This window comes from Bos grunniens, chromosome 7 (assembly GCF_055505025.1).
Source record: "Bos grunniens cultivar Pamir isolate PY7600 chromosome 7, Bosgru_T2T1.0, whole genome shotgun sequence".
Classification (NCBI taxonomy): Eukaryota; Metazoa; Chordata; class Mammalia; order Artiodactyla; family Bovidae; genus Bos; species Bos grunniens.
Genome location: NC_141171.1, coordinates 43,905,930 through 43,926,900, shown reverse-complemented (window position 1 = coordinate 43,926,900; position 20,971 = coordinate 43,905,930). Strand labels below are relative to the sequence as shown.

The following is a 20,971-nucleotide window of genomic DNA, read 5'->3' as shown; positions in this document are numbered from 1 at the left end:
ATATAATTCCTCACATTCCTTGAGAAGAATGCAGTAAAACTACAAATAAAAGACCAAAAAATGCAGAAATAAACAAAAAGCCTAACTACTTGGAAATAACAAAATTCCTTTTTGTCTGCCTCTTGAGTTAAAGAGGAAAGTAAAACACAGCTAGGCTAGACAGAAATCAGCAATAACGTAAACATAAGAAACAGGTGCAGCCAAAGCTGCACTTGAAGAGGAATCATAGTCTTTGACAGTCTTCAGATACAATGGAAAGAAGTGGAGTAAGCCTTTAATTTAGGAAGTTCTAGAACAGAATAAGGAGAAGGCCATGGCACCCCACTCCAGTACTCTTGCCTGGAAAATCCCATGGACAGAGGAGCCTGGTGAGCTGCAGTCCATGGGGTCACTAAGAGTCGGACACGACTGAGCATCTTCACTTTCACTTTTCACTTTCATACATTGGAGAAGGAAATGGCAACCCACTCCAGTGTTCTTGCTTGGAGAATCCCAGGGACCGGGAAGCTTGGTGGGCTGCCTTCTATGGGGTCGCACAGAGTTGGACATGACTGAAGCGACTTAGCAGCAGCAGCAGAACAGAATAAACTCAAGAAAATCTTTCTTGGTGGTTCGATATGCCTCAGAGCATTTCCTAAATTGCCATTTAGCCATGAATTTTTGCTTTGTATTTTTACTTTGCTATAAAAATATAAATATTTTACTTCTGTACTACCCAGTGTTAGTTACTATAGCTTTGTGGTGTTTTTTATAGTCTTACGTCAATTTTTGTTTTCCAGGTCTCCCACCCACATATTTTGAGATATGCTGATTCTTTTTTTGATCTTTAGAATAATTATATCTCCTCCCATCCCACATCCCTTCAAAAAAAAAAAACCTTTCAGGATTTTGATTTTATGTTAAATTCATAGATAAGTTTAGGAAGAACTGTTTGTCTTTATGGTATTGCATTTTTACATTGTAAGAACGTGGTGTCTTCTCCCTTAAGTTGCAACCCTTAATATTAATTTTTTAAGATCAACTTTGAAAACTATTAATTATAAGGCACTTAATCACTTTATAGTTTTTGTTTTTTTCTTAATTTGGTCACATAATTCTGCAGTGAGGGTTGTTTCTAGATGTTTTAGGACTTTGTATACTGTGGTTGGAGAGCCGACTTACTGGAAAAGGCCCTGATGCTGGGAAAGAGTGAGGGCAGGAGGAGAAGGGGACGATGGGATGAGATGGTTGGATGGCATCACCGACTCAATGGATATGAGTTTGAGCAAACTCTGGGAGATAGTAATGACCGGGACTCCTGGCTTGCTTTAGTTCATGGGGTCACAGAGAGTCAAACATGACTTGCAATTGAACAAATGTTGTTTGGGGATCTTTTTTATCATATTTTCTACCTGGTTGCCTCCTGACATCCCCTAATTAGGTTCTTTGCTTGGCTTGGTTTTCCAAGTACACCACCTGCAGGCACCCGGCTTCCTCCATCCTGGTGAGGATACCATGTGCCTTTTCCCATCAGCCAGTGTTTCTGGAACCACACAGGCGTGTGCTGTTGTGCTGTTTGGCTGTTGTCAGCAGGACCGGGCCTGATTCTGGCTGTTGATTCGAGATAGATCTCTCTGACTCTGTTTATCACGTTCTGGGCGTTTCCTTCTGGTCCTATACAACTATCCACATGAGTGATTGGCATCATCGTGGTGTGTTGGGCATCTCAGGATGGCCCCTGCTGTCCTCCTTCCCCACCTCCTGACTCTCCAGAAATTAATGGTTTTTTCTACTCCAAAGCACCCTGAATTTCGCGTTTGGTCTATATCCTTGTTTAACTGCCAGACCAGATCTGCCAGCCTCAGGTTTGCATTTTGCAGGTCATGTGGGGTTCAGCCTTTTTTTTCTTTTTTTTTTTTTAATATTTATTTGTCTGCATTACAGGTCTTAGTTGCAGCACATGGGATCTTTCGTTGTGGCACGTGGGCTCAGTGGTTGGGGCACATAGGCTCTCTAGTTGAGGTGCATGAGCTCAGTAGTTGTGGCACGTGGGCCTAGTTGCCCTGAAGCATACGGGGTCTTTGTTCCCTGACCAGGGATTAAGCCCACCTTCCCTTTGGTGGCAGAGTCTTGCCAAATTGGAAGGCATAGTCTTGACCACTGGACCACCAAGGAAGTCTCCTTGTATCTGTTTATTGATTTTTCTTCCAAGGAGTCTACTTCATTGTGGAATTGATGTTTATCAGTTGACTGCTTTTCTCTGCCCTATTTCTGTATTGTTTTATTTTACTTTCTCACTTTCTTTATTTTTTGGCCATGCCACGTCGTTTGTGGTATCTTAGTTCCCCAACCAGGGATCGAGCCCGGGTCCTTGGCAATGAAAGCGTGGAGTCCTAACCAGACCATCAGGGAATTCCCCACTACTTCTGTGTTAAGTCGTCCTTTTTTGTTAAGTTTTTCTTTTGAATTGAAGTCTCATTTGTTTACCTCTGTTCTCTTGAGGGTTATAAATTTCCCTCTGAGGACCACTTTGGCCATATCTTGTTGGTTTCAAAAATGTGTGTTTTCATTATTTTTAAATGTAGATTCTTGATAATATTAAAAAAAAATTTCCCTTTTGGTCAAGTTCTTTCAGAGATTTCCAGTTTTCCAGGTTGGGGGGTGGAGGGTTTGTTCCTCGACTGGCTCATTTCTGGGTCAGTGACGCAACAAGTAACCACGGCTTGGGCTGTTACCACTTTTGGGGAGGTGCAGGGTCTCCCTGCTTTCCTGAAATGGCCCCCTGTCATTCTTCCTGAGAATGGGCACTTGGACCCAGAGCTGTGAGATCTTCGTCTCCTGCTCATCGCAGTCAGGCTTTTCATTTGTCCAATGTCAAGGACACAGGACAGTGGGGTATTCTCTGTGGGTCCTGCCCACTGTCAGCAAAAACCCACCTTCCATTCCAGTGAGAGTTTGCGCCTTGAATTCAGACTTGTGTGTAAATGTTTTGGCCTCTCCGTTTCACTGGTGTTATTTGGTATGTCTGTGTACATCTGATCATCTTCCCGAGTCACTTGTTCCAGAGCGCTTTTCAGGTTTCAGAAAAGTCGAGTCTGCGTCCCTCTCACTTTTCACACACTGATGGTAGTTTTTCTTCCTTGAACCCAGGTCTGGTTTACTTTGTTGGGTTGAGTTTGGCAGCCTGTGCTGGTGTGCAACTCTGCTGGTGGGGTTCCTCCTGGATCAGGCTGTTTCCTCCCCAGAAGTGAAATTACATCTTTGTGCTCTGCAGGAAAGTGACCTTCCCCTGGCCTCCTGTTTGGTTTGAATATATTGCCACTTTTTAAAAACGTCATTTCTCCTTTCAAGTCCTGTCCTGTGTGTTTGTATCCAGCTGGGAAACATGTGTTCTTGTTATATTAATTCTGCCACTTAGGAGACCTCAGTCTCCTCATCTTTGAAGTGGGGATGATGGCAGCTGCTCAAGGGTTCCTTGGGAGAAACCGTGGGGAGTCCCCCAGGCAGTGCAGCACCTGTGCACTCTGGTGCCCACTCTTGGTGGGATAGTGTCTTAAATTCTGTTTAACGTGTGGGTCAAAGGTGCTCGTTCATCACTTCCTCCTGACTGGAGTGGCCTGTGCTGGGATTACCCTCCTGCCGGGAGTGCTTCCTTCTGGATGATCTACAGGGAGGGGCTGCAGCTGATGTCACCTTGCTCCTGCTTTTCTGGTGAGCGGCACCTGGGCACCTGCCTCCTGTGAGTGGCAGTGGGCTGGGTATGGGATTGGTGCTGGTACTCCCCAGGGAGGCCACTATATACCTCCCTGAGCTTCAGTTCTATGGATTGTGTTATTGCATGGGGATGCGAGTCCGTGGTGTCCAAGAGATGTGCGCATTCCTCCAGCTCCTCACTTTCGCTTTGAGCACCTAGGTTGTTTTTGACTCAGTGTTTTTGAGTTTGGGTGATTTTTCCCTTGTTCTCCCTGGACGCCTGGGGTCTCAGAATGTCCCCTTCCCTGGTGTCTGGGGGCATCCCCAGAGCCCACTCTTGTGTTGATCACCTCTTCTGCATTGTCACTTCTGCCTCCCCACCTCTGATGCTGCTTTTGCGAATTTGCTGCAAAATTATTAGTTTCTCCTGTTTCCTGTCTCCCAGAAGCCTTATCTTCCATCCATTCCAGGGAACCCACAAGCTCTGCAGTTTCCTTGGGAACGCACATGCGACAGTGGTAGTCTTAGGTACCCTTCTGTTTCCTGGGATCGATCCTAAATCCGTGAACATGCCTGTCTTCCGTATTCTGGTTTTGTTTTGCCCTGTGCCTGTTTTTGCAGGGAATTCCTGACTGGGGTTCTGAGCTTAGGTTTGGTGGTGGGGTGGAGTCGAGACCCTCCCACCCAGTCCGTGATAGACTGGAACAGAAGAGGGTCTTTCTGCTGTCGCTTTGTCAGGAATCTGAAATTCATAGGAGGAGCTGGGCAACTTCTGCACCTGAGAGACCCTGTTTCTCTGCATTACCATCTGTTTGTGGGACCCCCTCCTCCACCTGAGGGCCAGCTCCTTCCAGTGGGGAAGCCCCTGGGGTTAGGGGTTTCCACTCCAGGGGTTCATGAGAGGTTGGGTTGGAGTGAAGCCTTCGTTTGGAAATGGTGGGGTGTTACTTCCACTGACTTTCTCTTTAGCCTCAAATCTCCTTGCTTGGGGGCAGTGCGGGAGCCCTTTAGGTGCTGTTAATTTTTTCTCAGGTGTGATCATGGTGTGTGTTGTGGTTTATACCGTTATTATTTAGTTTTTATTTCGGTGGTTCACATGTCCAATGCAGCAGTCGCTAGCCACTTACGTCCATCTGAGTGTGTGTTAATTAGCCCCTGGTGGCAGTGGGAGCTCTTCCCCAGTCCTGGAGGCCACATTGCAGGCAAGTAGTCACCACACGTGACCGCAGGAGGATGGCACAGCAGATGACGTTTTGATGGGTTCAGTAGCTATCGGATCAGTGGAGAGGGCCACGGTGTCTGTGGAGGTTGTTTGGGGGCTAGCCCTGTGCAGGCATCGCTGGGGACAGAGGGGGCTGGCATGGCGACCTCCCTATTGGGAGACAAAGGGTCATCAGGTGTGGGGACCACCCAGGCAGACCTTGGGTGGGGTCGAGATCTGCTCACCTGCTGGGGGTCAGGTAGGAGTGAGCTGGGAGAGAACTGTGGTCAGGGAGGAGTCTGGTCTCTACCCTGAGGGCAGTGGGGAGCCCTGGGAGAGGCTGGAGGGAGGGAAGAGAGCTAGCCTGGCCAGGGTAGTGGGTGCACAGGGAACCTGGGCAGACCCTGGGGCAGGGTGGTGGCTTGACCCAGGGGACACACCCTGGCTGAGCCAAAGTCGGATTGCAGAGCGAGTGTTGGAGTGAGGTGGGGAGAGGATAGCTCCTTGGATTTAGCCTGGGACCCGAGGCCTGGGGCTGCAGGATAGAACTCCCAACAGCCACCATGGCTATACAGCTGCAGGTTTGCGGTGGGGGCACTGCAGGGCCCTGCTCAGGTGCCGTGACCATCTTCCCCACACTCCAAGTACCAAAGTCCACTGGTCTGGCTGCTTTATACAGGGGGACTGGCTCTAGGAATCTCCATGCTCGGGTCAGCTGACCTTTCTGATAAAGAGCCAGACAGTATGTGCAACTAATCTACAATGGCAAACACCGTGGTAGACAGTGCGGGAACAAATTCCTGTGACCTTGTACTAATAAAGCTTTATTGACAAAAGGAGGCAAGGGCTGGACTTGGTCCAAGGTCCCAGTCCTCAGACTTGCTGTGGAGGAATCACCTGGTACCAAGGCCCCTCAGAGGAGCCCTCCCCCCATGTCACCTGGCCAAGGAGGCAGCCAGCTGGGGTGCGGGCTGGGCAGGTCCCTCTGTGCCGCACCTAACCCCCCCAGCCTTCTGCTCGGTCCATCTCTGGTCTGTTGCTGGGGTGGTGGGCCAGGACTGAGCAGAGAGGTGATTTTTCTGGGTACGGCCCCACCACCACTTCATCTCCAGCTTTATTAAAATAAAAGAGTGTGATTGTTTAAAAAAAAAAATACACTCAGACTGTGAAGTCTTATTCTATTAGTACGTATTAATTGGAACATGAACAAGGGATGTGTTATGAATATTCATGATGGGTTATTAAAATGTGTAATTAACCAGTAGTGGGGGGAATAACTTAATGGGAGTAGTGGGGGAGGGGTCATCCCTATTTTTGTCGTTTGTAGGAGAGGGGAGGCTGGGGCTGGGGGAGGAGATTTTTACCCAAAAGGGAAGAGCAGGGCCTGATTGCCTCTGCCTGAATCTTGTGGGGCCTGTGTTGGCTGGGTCCCTGGGTGTCAGGCCCCAGGAGTGCCCCTCAGCCCTGCCAGGCCTTGGGGTGCAGGGAGGCTTGGCTGTGGCCTTGGACCTGGCCTCCTGCTCTTGCTCGAAGTTCCTGAGGCCTGTTGCGAATGCCCACGGGAATGGGGGACCTAGAACAGAATGAGTTCATCTAGGAGAGGGGCTGTGCCAGAGGGCAAGGGGACAACAGGTAAGCGGGTGTGGAGGGAAACGGGCTCAAGTGCTGGCCCTGTGCCCAAGGTCACTCCCCACCACCAGCTGCTCCAGTTCCCGTAGTCCAAGTGAAGGCCCAGAGCCTTGGGGAACAGACACCCCAAATCTGGTGGCAAATGCTGGATGGATTCACGGAGACCATGGGACCTCCCTGTATGACCCCCTGCTCACCATGGCAGGTCTCAGCCCCCCATCATAATCACACTGGAAATTTTTGATTAGAAAACAAAATCTTAAGTGATCTATATGAATATTCATCAGACCAGAAGATTAATATGCACAATTTTGCAAATTAGATAGCAATTAAACACCGATTCTCTAGGGGAGATGATTAACACAAAGGCACCAAAATAGGAGGCTGCAGTTTGAAGTAAGTTTCTGGTACAGATGAGCAAAGGAATGCTGGGTGAAGGTTCCCAGCTAGGGTGTTCTGGATGTCCACCATGCAGGGTCAGGGCAGGGGGAGGGGTTGTCCCTTGGCACAGCCTGCAGTGCTGGGCACAGCCCTCCCCCCATCTCTCGCCCAGCCTAGCTTGGGGAGCTTTGACTCAGTGTCAGATGTGGATACCCCCAGTCCTGCAAAGTGGGATGTGTTCATGACCCCACTTACTGAGGAGAGAAACTGAGACACAGGTGGGAGGGGCCCCAGGACTGCTCGTTTTTGCTCTTCCGGGTCCTGAGCCCTGTGGCCCCCGATGGGCTGTGTTGGAGACAACCCACCCCTCCCCCATGAAAAGCACGAGCACATGCTGTCTGCCCCTGAACGAGGTGGGGAGAGTCCTGGGCCGTGCCTGGCGAGTGTTCAGGGAGATAAGGGCCCCACCCTGCTCACCCCTCCATCCACGGTCCTTGTCCCCAGTCCCAACTGTGGTTAACCCCTGCCACACCTTGGGCTGGGTGAGCGGGGTAAGCTCCCGTCTTCCAGATTGGATTCCACTTCCCCAGGCGCCAGCCTGTGTGCTTGGTGGGGAGTCAGTGGTGGCTGCTGCTGCTCCTCCTTACAACAAAGGCATGGCCCCACCTTTTGAGTTGGCAGCTACGGGAAAGGGGAGATGAGAGCTCATCCCTTGTTTCCCGCCCCCGTCCCCTAAGAGGCCCAGAGACCGGTCAAGGGCTCCATCTTTCCTGGCAGGATGGGGGCCAGTCCTGGATGGGTGGAATTGGTCTTCTTGGTACCCGCATATCCAGGGTGCTTGTCACTGGTGGTGGTGTCACTGTGGGCAGAGTTGGGTGGGTGCATCTGGATAGGCTCCAGGGTGGGTCAGAACGGCCTGGAAAGCATCCCAGGTTGAGTAAGGGCCACCCCACCCCTCACCTCTGGCCAAGGGTGGGGGCTGGTGTGGAGTGGGCAGGTGAGGCCCCTGACCCTGCCTTCCTGCCCTACAGGTCTCGAGGACCGGCCAAGTTCGGGCTCATGGGGCACCAGTGAGCAAGACAGTTCCTCCTTCGACCCCGGCCGGGTGAGGGGCCGCTAGAGGCCGAGACCCTTGGTTTCCCTCCCTGGGGTCGTGTTGCATGGGGAAATGGGCCCAGAGCAGTGAGGCTGGAGCCAGCCTGGTCTGCAGGGACTCTTGGCTCTGCATTGTAGGGTCGTGTCCTGACCCAGGTGCCTCCCAAGCCTCTCTCCCAGCCCTGAAGTGGGGGTGCCTCCCTCACCCCTGCTGTCTCCCCGCAGACCTATAGTGACGGTGCCCACTTCGGTGAGTCCCACAGCAGCCTCCCTTCTTCCACATTCCTGGGCCCCGGGCTTGGAGGTGAGTGTCTACATGTGTGGCACCCGTGCCCCTCGCACTTCCCCACACGCCCACTTGGTCTGGGAGGTTGGCAGTGTACTTGAGTGCCAAGGCTTCCAGAATATTCATCCAGAGAGAGGACATGGGTAGGGACCCTCCAAGTGCACCTGGGAAGTGAAATCCTGACCACTTCAGGACCCGGCTGAGGCCCGTTCGCCCTCCCTGGAGCGCCCACGTCCTGACTGTGGGGATCAGGATCTGGACGAGGGTCCCCCACCCTGAGTCCTGGCTTCCTGACCCTCCGGATAGGGTTGTCACAGAGCCTTCCAAGAACTGGCAGTAATTACTTTGCAGCTACCCAGACCCGAAGGCCCACCCCCATCTTGCTCACCAAGAAGGGACCTGGCCCCCAGGACCCTTGTTCCCATGAGCCCTGGTCTCCCTGTTCTGAGGGAAGCATTGGGGCTGATGGTGGAGTTGGTGTCTCTGGGGGTTGAGAGGGGCTGGGGGGTGGGTGGTGGTTCCCAGGCCAAGGGTCATGGCAGGATTCGCAGTCACTGGGAAGGTGGGTGAACTGGGGGTCCTCAGCCAATCAGCCAGGGTGGGGGGGGCTTTGGGGTCAAGCCCTGTGTGGCTGAATACACTTAAGGAGCCAGATAGATGAGTGTGGCCTGGGTGCGGCCCTGGGAAGAGGGTTGGGGAGAGCAGCGTCCAGCACCTGCTGTATCCAGCGGGCATCTGTGTGCATCTCCCAGCCTGGGAGGTGGGGCCTGATCCAGGGGCCTGGGGTCACCTCTGCACCTGCCATGACAGAGGGTCCCCCTCAGGGTTCTTCTCTCAGCCTCTTCCAACATGGGCAGTTCCCACGGCCTAGCCTGGTCAGCAGGGCCCAGAGCCCAGCTGTGTCCGCGCCCGCCACACGCTCCTGTGGCCAAGGAGCTCAGGGCAGCAGGGAGCCCAGGACACGCCCAGGGAACTAGTGGCGATGTGGGCGAGGTCTCACCTCCTGGGGCCCCTGGTTGGTGACCAGGGCTGGTGCGGCCATGGTGGGGCGTGGTCAGTGAGTGCCAGGGCCCAAGGGTGGGGTCAGTCTTCCAGTGTGGCCCCCAACCTGGTCCGGCTCCTTGACGCGCCCTGCTGGTCCTTCCCTGATGCAGGGGCCTGGTGCATGGCTTAGGCACCTGCTGTATATCCACAGGGCTCTGGTCACTGCGGGTCCCATCCCAGAACCTCTGCTTCCTCTCCTCGTCTCCTCATCTTTGCTTTCAGGATACCCCCTATTTAGTGCCTGCCCCATACTCAATGTGGGGTGGAAGGGCGGGTGCCCAGAGCCCTGGCTGGGCTGGCCAGCTCTGCTTCCCACAGCCACCCGCCCTGGGAGGAAGGAAGTTCACTCTCTGGACTGTAGGGCAAGTCCCTCTGGCCTCCAGGCCTTAGTTTGTTCATCCCTACTTGGGCCCATTGTTGCCTGCCTGGAGGGGTCATGGGAGGTTGAGCTGTTGGGTGCGGCCTGTGGGGTATCTGCATATTGGTAGGAGCATGGTCCATCTGCCTGCTCCCTAAACTGCGTTTGTTCCAGAAGTCTACTTGGAATTGTCCTTTGAAATAAAAGGGAAAAAAAAAATAAAAGGGAGATTTCCCCCCGCAATTTGAGAATAAATCATGTTAGTCAGTCAGACATTCTGAGTCCTTACTCACAGTAGGGCTGAGTACGGTCCACCCTCAGTCAAAGTTGGTGGTCAGCAGAAGCCAGAAACAGACTTGCATGGCTCAGGTACTGATTGGTCCCGGGACCTGCTTCAGACGAGGCTGGATCCAGGTGTTTGTGTACCGCAGCAGGCCGTTCACACCAGCAGTTCTCTCTGACAGGTTGTCCCCCCACAGTGGGGGCCTGCCCACCCACGTAGAGGGAGGGCCCCCTTCACCGAGTCACCTGACTTAGCGTCCCCAGAGACATCACTTGCTCACTCATTAGCTAACCCTGGCTGGAGGCTGGTGAAGGAGCCCGGGCCCTGGGTGCTGAACTAAGGCAGTAGCGGGGACCCCAGCCTGTCCCCTGAGACCCAGCACTCTGGGGAGTTGACACCTCATGACCTTGAACAGAGGAAACCGAAGCTCGGAGGGGTGGGGCAAATTGGTGCTGTCCCAACTCGGGGGTGAGACGAGGGGGGCCTGGCATGTCTGCAGGATACTCTGCAGGTTATCTGGGGGCAGCATCTGGCTGGACCCCCACTTGTCCCTTGGGCCCTCGCTACCCTGTAGGGAGAGCAGTGTCCCACCACGTTTCTCAGTGTTGTGCACTGTGGAGTCCCTACTGTGTGCAGGCAGCTCCGGGTGACCCTCCTTCCTTTCCCCAGGCAAGGGCAGTGAGCGGGGCGCATACGCTGCCTTCGGGAGAGACGCTGGCGTCAGCAGCCTGACTCAGGTGAGGCAGTGTCTGCGGGGAGGGCATGGGACTGCAGAGCCTGGAGAACCCCGCTCTCCAGACTGGGGGGTGGTGCAGGTGGATGGCGACGGCGGGGGGAGCTCCTGATCTCTCGTCAGCACCTCGTATTCTCTAGTTTTAATTTTAAACAAACTCATCCTGAATTCCTCCTGATCTGTGAAGCTGCTTTGGCTGAGCCGAGTGCTGGTCACTCACCAGCAGCAGCTAAAACAGGCCGGGCCCTGGACCAAGCCAGGTGCCTGTGGAGGAGAGGCTGGGTCCAGCCTGCGGGCCCCCTACATAGCTGAAGGGGCTTCAGGAGACACCCGCCCACCCAGCCTCAAGTGGCAGACAGGGAACCTGAGGCCAGCTCAGCCTTGTGGTCCATCCCACAGCTTCCAGCCTGGGCAAGGTTATCACCCCTGCTGCAAGGCTGATGAGGCAGTGACCCACCATAGCGGTCCCCTGTGGCCTCCTGTCCTGGTCACACCTCTAGGCCCTCTCCCCCACCCCTTGGGGGCTTTAGTCTTAGGCCCTGCTGCAGACAGCACCACCCATGTGCACACTAGGCTGCAGCCAGCGTGGCAGCTATCACAGCCACAGGACGCCTGCTGGGCACTAGGACCCCTGCCTGGGGAGACCTTGCCTGGCCCCGTCAGTCCCCACAATGACCCCTGAGCCGTGTAGCGGCTGGCGTGCCCATTTTACAGATGGGAAGGCTGAGGCTGCAGCTGTGGGCCTTCACCCCAGTCACGCCTGCTCTCCAGGGAAGAGTCCCATTTTATACCAGTGTCTGCGAGTTTAAACTGTTTGCCTTAAAGCAGAGTGGAGGGATACATACAAAGTAAACCAAGCTGATTCCCTAGGTGCAATTGTGCGTGTTAGCGCCCAGACCGCACGGCATCTTCAGGTTTGACAGTGTTTCTCTGCCTTTTGCATTCACGCCTTGATCAGAGACGCTCCACAGGTGCTGGCCAGAAGGGAGCTCCTCCCCGGGTCGCCCACCCCAGGACCTGGCCTCGGCCTTTGCACTTACTGTTTTAACCGGAATTGGCTGAGGGGGGTGGGGGTTGACTGATGACACCTCCCCTCCCTCCCTCAGGTGGGCTTCCTCCCCAGTGAGCTGGCCCTCAGCAGCCCAGGGCCTCTGTCCCCCTCGGGCATCAAGGGCGGGTCACAGTATTATTCCTACTCTGGGCACCCTCGGCGGAGAGCAACGGACAGCAGCCTGGGTGAGTGGGCCAGGGCGGCAGTCCCCTTGAGGCCCAGCAGTCACATCCTATGAAGTCCACATGCCTGCCCCCCAGGTTCTGTGCATGGACAGAGGCTTGAGTTGTTCTATTAGTAGAGCCCCCAGGTCCCCTCTCTGAGCTGTGGGTGGTGGGAAGGCTGTCTGCCACCTCTCGTGACAGGCATGTCTGGTGGGAAGGGCCAGGGTGAGGTGGGATCCGGGCCGGGGTTTCTCACTCCTCCTATCCCGACAGACTCGCAGCCCAAGAAGGTCCGGAAGGTGCCGCCTGGCCTCCCGTCTTCAGTGAGTCGTGGGACAGATGGGCCCTATGGGTTGAGTGCCTCTGTGACACCCCCCAGGGTGGGCCAGCCCCACGTGGGTTCTGGTGAAAGCCCCAGGGGCTCGGAGGACTTCTGCCCTGAGGCCCCAGCTCTGAGGGAGTCGGGAAGGCCTTTTTTGGGTCTAGCCTGGGTCCCTTATGTTTTAAGATAAGTGGTCTCCTGTGGCTGAGGCTCCTCAGAAAGGGCTTGAACAGGGGTCCTGGGAGTGGGAGCTGATAGGCATCATGGGGGCAGTTCAGAGGGTTTCCTGCTCCCTGTGCCTGGCTTGGAGCCACCCTGCATCCTTGCCCCTCTGCCTGTGGTTGGCAGGGAGCCAGGCCCAGCAGATGGTGCCGAGCCGTCAGTGGCTCCCAGTGCCGAGCTCCCGCGACTTAATCACGCTGAGAGAAAAGGCAATTTGCCGGATTCCCTGGATCGGTCACTGCCCTCTCTGCCTGCCTCCCTCACTGGCCACCAGCACAGCCCCCGAGGCTGACCCAGCCCACTCCAGGCTCAGGGTTACCATCCAAGGTTGAAGTCCTGCAGCCTAGGGGTGGGGAGCAGGCAAGTGGAGGTTGTTTTAAGCCTCATCTCATGATGTCACATCTGAAACATCAGAGTGAGAGGCCCCTGAGCCCACTCCATCCCCCCTGACTCATCACTTGCTCCCCGCTTTCTGCTCCACTGTCGGGGCAGATGTTGCCAGTCGATCCCAGCACTTTCCAGACAGTGCCAGCTGATCAGGGTTGGTGCTGATCCTAAAAGGCCTTTGCCATCTTACTTCTTTGGAGCAGCTGGGGCAGAAGGTGTACCCAGGGCCCTGCCTCTGAGGCTCCCAGGTCTCCTGTGGTCCGGGCTGGTCTGAGGGAGGTTCCAGCACTGGGGACGACACTGCTGGGCTTTGATGGATCAGTAGGAGTTTGTTGGATTAAGGAGGGAAAAGGTAGTCTGGGTCGGGGTGAGGCGTCTAATCTACAAAGGCCTCAGGTCTGAATCTGGGGCTCTGCAGAGTGGGCAGGAGGTGGGGTGAAGAAGGAACTGCAGATAGGTGATGACACCGGCAAGCCACAGACACTGGCCACCACAGTTTTGGAGAGAGGGGTTGGAGCTGTACAGTGTACAGGGGGGTGGGGTGGAGGGGAGACAGAGTTAAGCCCCAGTCCTTCCTGTTTGACCATGCCCGCGGCCCCTGCAGGTGTACCCCCCCAGCTCAGGGGACGACTACGGCAGGGACCCCACGACCTACCCATCCGCCAAGACGCCCAGCAGCTCCTACCCCACCCCCTTCTACATGGCAGGTATGGGGGCTCACCCAGGCTGCCTGGAGCAGGCCGGGGGTCCCTGTGCCCACCCACCTTACCATCCCCCTCTCCGCAGATGGCAGCCTCCACCCCTCTGCTGAACTCTGGAGCGCCCCAGGCCAGGCAGGCTTTGGGCCCATGCTGGGCGGGGGCTCGTCCCCCCTGCCCCTCCCGGCAGGTGGCAGCAGCTCTGTGGGGGGCAGCGGCGGGTTTGGCAGCCTGCACCAGCATGAGCGCATGGTAAGCTATGTGGGTGGCTCTTGGCAGGTGGGGGGCAGTGCCCTGATGTGATCCCTCTGACCCATCCTTCCCACCCTGCAGGGCTACCAGCTGCACGGAGCAGAGGTGAACGGCGGGCTTCCAGCCGCATCCACCTTCTCGGGCCCTGCAGGCACCTACAGCAGCATCTCCAGCCACACGCCCCCCGTCAGCGGGGCAGAGAGCCTCCTGGGTATAGCCCTTTGTCCCCCACCCCCATGGGCTCAAGATTAGCATTGTTGGTATCATTATCAGTGTGGTCCTGGTTATCATTGTTATTATCGGCTCCTCAGCCCTCCTCAGCTGTTTCAAAGTGGCTCTTTCATTAGGGGGCCCCACTGGGGAAACTGAGGCCCCCAAAGTGTGCTGTTCGCGCAGAGCCCTACAGCCCACCTGGCCCCAGAGCCCTGCGGAGGCAGGTGCTGGACGGCAGCAGACCCCGACTGGCTGGGCCGCCCAGGGCCAGGCTGGGGCATCCGTGTGGTAGCCTCTGTCGGCTAGGGCCTCACATCTCTCCACTCACAGGCTCCCGTGGGACCACATCCAGCAGCTCCGGAGATGCCCTTGGCAAGGCCCTGGCCTCGGTGAGGCGTGGGATGTGGTGGGTGGCTGAGCCAGTGACCCCGAGAAGCTGGCCCTGACAGGCCACCTGGTGGCTCTTTGTTTCTTCTTGTCCCATCACAGATCTACTCCCCAGATCACTCAAGCAATAACTTCTCTTCCAGCCCCTCCACCCCCGTGGGCTCCCCACAGGGCCTGGCAGGTCTGTGCAGGGTGTTGGGGGAGGGGGTCAGGGCTGGTGACTGCAACCCCAGTTGGGTGGGGAGCTAGACCGACCACCTGCCTCAGCTCATGTTCCTACGATTGTCTCCCAGGCTGTCGAGGAGGGCAGCCTGGAGGAGCGGGATCTCACAAAGTAGCTAAAGCTGGGAGGGAGTGCTCCATGCACTGCAGAGGCAGAGGGATCCAGCAGAGGCCTGGGGTACCCAAGAGCCAGAGCAGACATGGGTGTGTTGGCGTTTATTCACCCCTACGGTTGTTAGTTAGACACACACTGTATGCCTCGTGCTGTGTTATGCAACGGGACTCAAGTCCGAGGACAGAGGACCAAGGGCTCTGGGGTGTGTGGGCAGTTTTAACAGTACCCATAGGCCTGTACGGTGTTCTCAGGGCTTAGGTGCAGCGGGACTGGGAGGAGCCTCCTTCCCCATGGGTTTCATAGAAGTGGTAACTGAGGTGCAAAGATGTGACCTACCCACTGGGTCCACACCCTAGACAGGAGCTGCCTGGTCAGCTGGGCCCAGATCCAGGCTCAGGCCTTTAGACCGACCTGCGGGCGTGGGAGCCCCCATGTGGCCAGTCTGAGCATTGTAGCCTGGGACTCTCAGTCCAGCCCTGCTTCTTCCTGTGTCAGGCTGCGTGGCACACACCTCAAACCTGTGCCCATTCACGTGCATGTCTCCTGCCCCTTCCAGGGACATCGCAGTGGCCCCGACCAGGAGCCCCCGGTGCCTTATCGCCCAGCTACGATGGGGGTCTCCATGGCCTGGTGAGCATCCTGGGGGCTGGGGAGGGTGTGCAATGGTGGGAGTGTGGGGTAGGTGCACAGGGACAGACAGGAACACCTGTTCCAAGGACGGTGGGTGCCTGTGGAGGTCCACTGATGGCGGGGCAGGTTGGCTCAGCGTTTCGTTTCTGCCATGGTCACGTGACGTCTCACAGGGCGTGGAAACCATGTCCTGTAAGAGCCCCAGGTGTGGTGTAAATAACAGAATGTGTGACAGGACGGGTGCCCCTTGACCAGAATGGATGTCTCAACTAATTTATTGGGGATGAGGTCCAAGGCAGTGGTCAGCAAGGTTGCTGGCGGCCGTTCCCAGCCCTTCACCCACCCTTCTTGCAGCAGAGCAAGGTGGAGGATCACCTGGATGAGGCCATCCACGTGCTCCGCAGCCATGCTGTGGGCACCGCAGGCGACGTGCACGGGCTGCTACCTGGCCATGGGGCACTGACCTCGGGCTTCGCTGGCCCTGTCATGCCACTGGGTGGGCGGCATGCAGGCCTGGTAAGTGCTGGTGAGGGCAGACCTGGGAGGAGGGTGGGTGGTGAATGGGCTGCACAGGCCAGGCCAGTGCCGATGACCCCCCTCATCCACAGGTGGGAAGCGGCCATTCGGAGGACGGCCTTTCTGGCAGCAGTGGCCTCGTGCACAACCATGTGGCCCTCCCCGACCTCTCCCGGCAGCCTGATTCCTACGGCGGTGAGTCCAGCAGCGTTGCCTGTGCTGAGGGCCCACTAGTGGGCTGACCCCTTGTTCCTCCTCTGGAAAAGGGGGCTCAGGACTGTCTACCCCCATTTCCAGTTGAGGAAACTGAGGCCCCAGGGTACTAAGGAGGAGGCAGAGGAATGTACTCTCCACATCAGTGCCACCTTCAGCCTCGCCAGAGAAGCCCTACTGGGCCTGGCCCTGGGGTCCCACAAGGCTGGGGTTGGGGCACTGCTGCTTTTGGAGCTGGGGAACAAAACGGATTGAGCAGAGAAAGGGGGTGATGTCAGAAGGTGAAGTGAGCATGTCGGGACACATGTTGGAGGGAAAGTTGGTGGGCGGGGAGAGGGGCGCTGCAGAGTCTGCAGTTTTAAAGTTAGGAATGAGCAGGCAGGTGCCAGGGTGAGTACATGCAAAGGCCCTGGGGCAGGACCGTGTCTGGCATGTTGGAGGAACAGCTGGAGCCAGATGAGGAGAGGGAGGAGGGAAAGGCAGGTGGTTCAGGGCCTTGTGGGCCATGGGAGAACTTGGGCTTTTATCTCGGAGCAGGTGGGGAGCCTGGAGGGCTGTGGACAGGAGGGCCTGGGATTTTGCTCAGGTGTTCACAGGCGCCCTCTGGTGGCTGCTTCTGGGAGGACAGACTGGGGGCAGAAGAGACTGCCCCTCCAAGAAGGAGGGTGTGGATGGCCGCTGGGGACCAGCCTGGGCAGAGGCCATGAGGGGCAATTTCCAGGGGCTCTGAAGGATGTGAAGACATGGAAGATGAGGTGGGGTTCCAGTCTGGAGGTGGCATCTAGGCGTCCTTGGCACATGTTGGAGTTGGAGGGTCCCAGGTGGAGTGTAGACGGGGCAGATCCTGGATCTGTGCATCGGGGTGGGTACTGAGGCTTGGGGAGGAGGGCGCACTGTGTCAGATGCTGAGCTGAGGACCCCGCCAGGGCAGGGGGGACAAGGTCAGTGGATTTCTGGGGTGTTAATTGTCTGGGAAGCAGAGAAGTCAGCAGTAGTGAGAGGGGGCGAGGTCAAGAGGGTTTCTTTGAAGACTGAGGGAGTGGCAGCATGCTGCATGTCCCGCAGCAGCCAGGGGAAAGCCGTCTACTTTGCAGATCCTCAGCAGAAAGGGGTAACTGGCAGGCTGCCCACTGGGGTTTGGGGTCCTGGATTTCATGGGGGCTGCTCCATCCACCCCGCCCTCAGCAACCTTGTGAAAACCAGGTTGTCAGGTGACATAGTGTGCTATGCAGACTTGATAAGGCCCCCACCACACAACCTTCATGCCTGCCTGCACACCCTACCCCTAGAACCAGCCAGGCTCTGATTTGTGCTTCCTGGATGTCTAGATTGCATCCCTCCATACCCAGGGTCTCACCCTGGTCATCACCCAGGGTGGGGATGCTACCCAGCCCCCACAGGGCCCAGGACACCCAGCCTGATGCCAGCAGTGCCAAGAGGCCTGAGTTAGTCTCTTCTCAGGGGGTCACCCCTTCTACAGGACAGCCCAGACCTTCCTGGGATCCACAGTGGCTTCAAGCAGCTGTATACCCTCAGCCACAGGTTGGTTTATGTCGCCATCCTGCTGGGTGGCCTTCCCACCCATGCAGGGACCACCCTGGCCTCACAGGACACTAGGCCCCTCTCCACCCTGGGCCCTTGTGCTGGCACTTTCCAGAATCTACTGAGCAGTGTCCCCTGGTGTGGGTTGGGATTTCCGGGTCTGTGTGTCACCGCCTTTTCCAGGTCAGGCCAGAGGGTTTTCCCAAGAGGTCACACTCAGGACTGGTGCTAAGACCCATGGCGTTTCCTCCATTCAGGGTGATGGAGCAGCTGCAGTGCCCAGGTGCCCTGCCTGCTCCCTAGACGCTCTGCCCTCCCCTCACTGAGACTCCTCCCTTTCTCCGCTTGTGGGTGAGGAGTCTCTGTTCTGTGGCTCAGCTGCTGATTTTCTTGGTGATGAGATGTTCTCAAGTTGGATATATTCAAGTCTATTGATTTCTGTTTCAAGGACAGCGCTCAGTGTTTTAGGAGACTTCTCCGGCCCTGAGTAGCCATAACCTTTTTGTGCACTTTATTTCCAAGGCCTTTCAGTCCTTGGGGTCTGGGAACGGACGCCTGTGTGGGGCTGGGGACCAGCTCTCCGAGAGCTTCCACATGGCCTGCTGACCCCCGCCTCTTGCAGATCTCGGGCACGGCACTGCCCCAGGCACCACCGACATCAAGCGGGAAGAGCAAGAGGATGAAGAGAACGTGGCAGCTGATACAGCCGAAGATGAGAAGAAGGACCTCAAGGCTCCACGCACCCGGTCCAGGTGCCGCTCTCCCCCACTCCCGTGGGCCCGCCACACACGTGCACAGGGCCTCCTGGGGGTGCACGTGCACATGCCTGGGATGCCCACTCCCGTGGCAGCGGCGGGTCCACGCCCAGCCCTGCCTCACTGTCTTCCTCTGGCCCCCGGCCCCATAGCCCAGACGAGGACGAGGACGACCTTCTCCCCCCAGAGCAGAAGGCTGAGCGGGAGAAGGAGCGCCGGGTGGCCAATAACGCACGGGAGCGGCTGCGGGTCCGAGACATCAATGAGGCTTTTAAGGAGCTGGGGCGCATGTGCCAGCTGCACCTCAACAGTGAGAAGCCCCAGACCAAACTGCTCATCCTGCACCAGGCCGTGTCGGTCATCCTGAACCTGGAGCAGCAGGTGCGAGGTCAGTGGGGGCGCGCTCCCTCCCCTCCGCTGCCCTCGCTCGCCCCCCTTTCCTGGAGCCCACCTCCCCTGCCTTGATCTTCCCTGCTATGACCTCCCCCTGCAGTGATGTCAACCCTTGCTATGAGCGCCCCCCTGCAGTGATGTCATCCCGTGACTTCCCTGCAGAGACCTCTCTGCTGCTGTGACATCACCCCCCCGCTGACTTTACTTTTCCTGCAGTGACCATCTCTCCCTCCATGACCACTTCCCTGCTGTGACCATCGCCCCAGTGACCTTCCCCTGACAGTGACCACCCTCCCTGAAAGTGACTGTCACTGCAGTGACCACTCCCCCAGTGACCATACCCCACTCCTGATCTTGGCCCTCTGCCTGGCTTGGCCTCATTGTCCCCTCTGAGATGGGAAGAACAGACTCCAGATCCCTAGCCCTCTAGACCTGGGCACTTGGATGCAGAACTGTGTCCCCAGACCCCAGAGAACCCCCCACCTGCCCAGCCCTTCCTTCTCACGAAGCCCAGAGCTGGGCTGGCAGCAACTAGCGTCCCCTGGGTCCCACAGGCTTCTCTGTCGCTCTGAGCAGGCACTCTGTGGCCATGAGAGCCCATCAGCCCCACCTGCAGAGGGGTTCACCCCCATCCCAAAGGCTGAGCGAGGATCTCAGGAAGGGACCACCTGTGACTCCCCCTCACAGCTGCCTCCTTAACTCCCCCACCCAACTCTTGCTGCCCTGTTAACCCTTTCTTTCCTGCAGTGCTGTCGCTTGGACTGGAGCTAGGGCCCTGGCCTGTTGCCCTCTGTCCCCTCAGCTCTGAGGTTTCCACGTCTCCATGGCGATGTGGGTGTCACGCTGTGTGTGTGTGTGTCCTCCCCCCAACCCCCCGCGCCTGCCTCTTTGCTCTCTGCCTCCCGTGCTCCCCCTCCCCCAGCCGCCCTCCTCACCTCGCACTTGCGCCCAAGCACTGGAGCACTGGATGCCAGGGCTATGGCCCAGGCCTTTCTTCCCCCATGGCCCCTGCCCGCCAGGACCTGAGGGAAGAAAGGGGACCTGAGGCCTGACTGTCAGTTTGGTCTGCGCGCTTGTCCTGGGCTCCGGCCGCTGCCGCCACCCACAGGGGTCACTTAGGCCTGAGGGGGCAGGGTGGGCAGGTAGAACAGGACCCCAGGCCACAAGGCGGGTGTTCTGAGTGAGACTGGCCTTGTGCCGGGAAGCAGGCAGCAATGGCTTGTGCAGCGCTCCCTGCTGCACAGCGGGGGCCTGAGCTGGGTGTGGACCACGTGGTCTCCAGGTGGCGAACTGAGCCCCTGTTAGACTGGGGAGGGCTCGACACTGCATCCACCACACAGCTTTCACAGTGCAAGTACCTGGCTCCAGGGGCCTGCGGGCAGGACTCAGGGTGGCTGTCAGGCAGCCAGAGTCCAACATGGGGAGAGACATTTCTTGGGGCCCAGGGTGAGAGGTCTTGATGCTGTGAACCCCCCTTCTTCCAAGGGTCCCAGGCCCCTTGTGCTTGAGGTGGTCCAGCTAGGCCCAGCTCCATCATTCAGCAAACAACTGCTCTGAAGGGGAAGGTCGTCATCCCAGGAGGGGTTACGGGGCCTCCCCTGCTTCCTGGGCCATCCTGGGCACGGGGAGCAGGCAGGGGGCAAAGACTGCGCTCCAGCTCCCTGTCTACCCTGGGGTGGGGGTCGAGGCCCAGCCTGCAGCCAGGCACAGGGCGCCCTTGGAGCTTGGCCCAGAGCGTGTGCCCACACAGCCAGCGGGTGCCCTCCCCACGACCCAACCCGGGACTAATGGGGCCCCCGGTGCTGTGACTCAGCAGTACGGAGGAGGTGCTGTCCCTGGAGGAGAAAGACCTGAGGGACCGGGAGAGGCGCATGGCCAATAACGCGCGGGAGCGGGTGCGCGTGCGGGACATTAACGAGGCCTTCCGGGAGCTGGGGCGCATGTGCCAGCTGCACCTCAAGTCGGACAAGGCGCAGACCAAGCTGCTCATCCTGCAACAGGCCGTGCAGGTCATTCTGGGCCTGGAGCAGCAGGTGCGAGGTAGGCGCCCGGCCGCCCCGCCCCGCCCTCCCCACGGGTGGCGCTCCGCCCACTTTGCGGATCCCACCCCCGCCCTGCCCACCGGCGCTCTGCCCACCGTGCGCCCCCCGCGGCCTTATGCGGATGGGCGGAGAAACGGAGGTGCACTTGTTCCTCGCTCCCTGGGG

General features: G+C 57.4%; 1 protein-coding gene across 50 annotated transcripts in view; it reads left to right on the top strand.

Annotated features, from left to right (window-relative positions):
- The window catches only part of TCF3 (transcription factor 3), a 33,075-nt gene that overhangs the window by 9,837 nt on the left and 2,267 nt on the right, over positions 1-20,971 (top strand). Inside the window, exons 4-21 of one of the 50 annotated variants that reach the window (XR_015167368.1) lie at positions 3,562-3,690; positions 7,915-7,988; positions 8,204-8,282; positions 10,619-10,686; positions 11,789-11,918; positions 12,171-12,220; positions 13,433-13,535; positions 13,615-13,778; positions 13,860-13,989; positions 14,322-14,380; positions 14,481-14,559; positions 15,272-15,345; positions 15,700-15,861; positions 15,954-16,056; positions 17,536-17,616; positions 18,239-18,368; positions 18,524-18,752; positions 20,578-20,804. Coding sequence is in view for 37 of the 50 variants with exons in the window: in XM_086411479.1 (XP_086267605.1) it covers positions 3,562-3,690; positions 7,915-7,988; positions 8,204-8,282; positions 10,619-10,686; positions 11,789-11,918; positions 12,171-12,220; positions 13,433-13,535; positions 13,615-13,778; positions 13,860-13,989; positions 14,322-14,380; positions 14,481-14,559; positions 15,272-15,345; positions 15,700-15,861; positions 15,954-16,056; positions 17,536-17,616; positions 18,239-18,368; positions 18,524-18,759 (1,851 nt within the window). In the remaining 13 variants the exon portion in view is untranslated. Of the gene's footprint in view, positions 1-3,561; positions 3,691-7,914; positions 7,989-8,203; positions 8,283-10,618; positions 10,687-11,788; positions 11,919-12,170; positions 12,221-13,432; positions 13,536-13,614; positions 13,779-13,859; positions 13,990-14,321; positions 14,381-14,480; positions 14,560-15,271; positions 15,346-15,699; positions 15,862-15,953; positions 16,057-17,535; positions 17,617-18,238; positions 18,369-18,523; positions 18,760-20,577; positions 20,805-20,971 lie in introns of all 50 variants that reach the window. The other 49 variants (XR_015167372.1, XR_015167370.1, XR_015167369.1 and 46 more) reach the window with 49 other exon arrangements.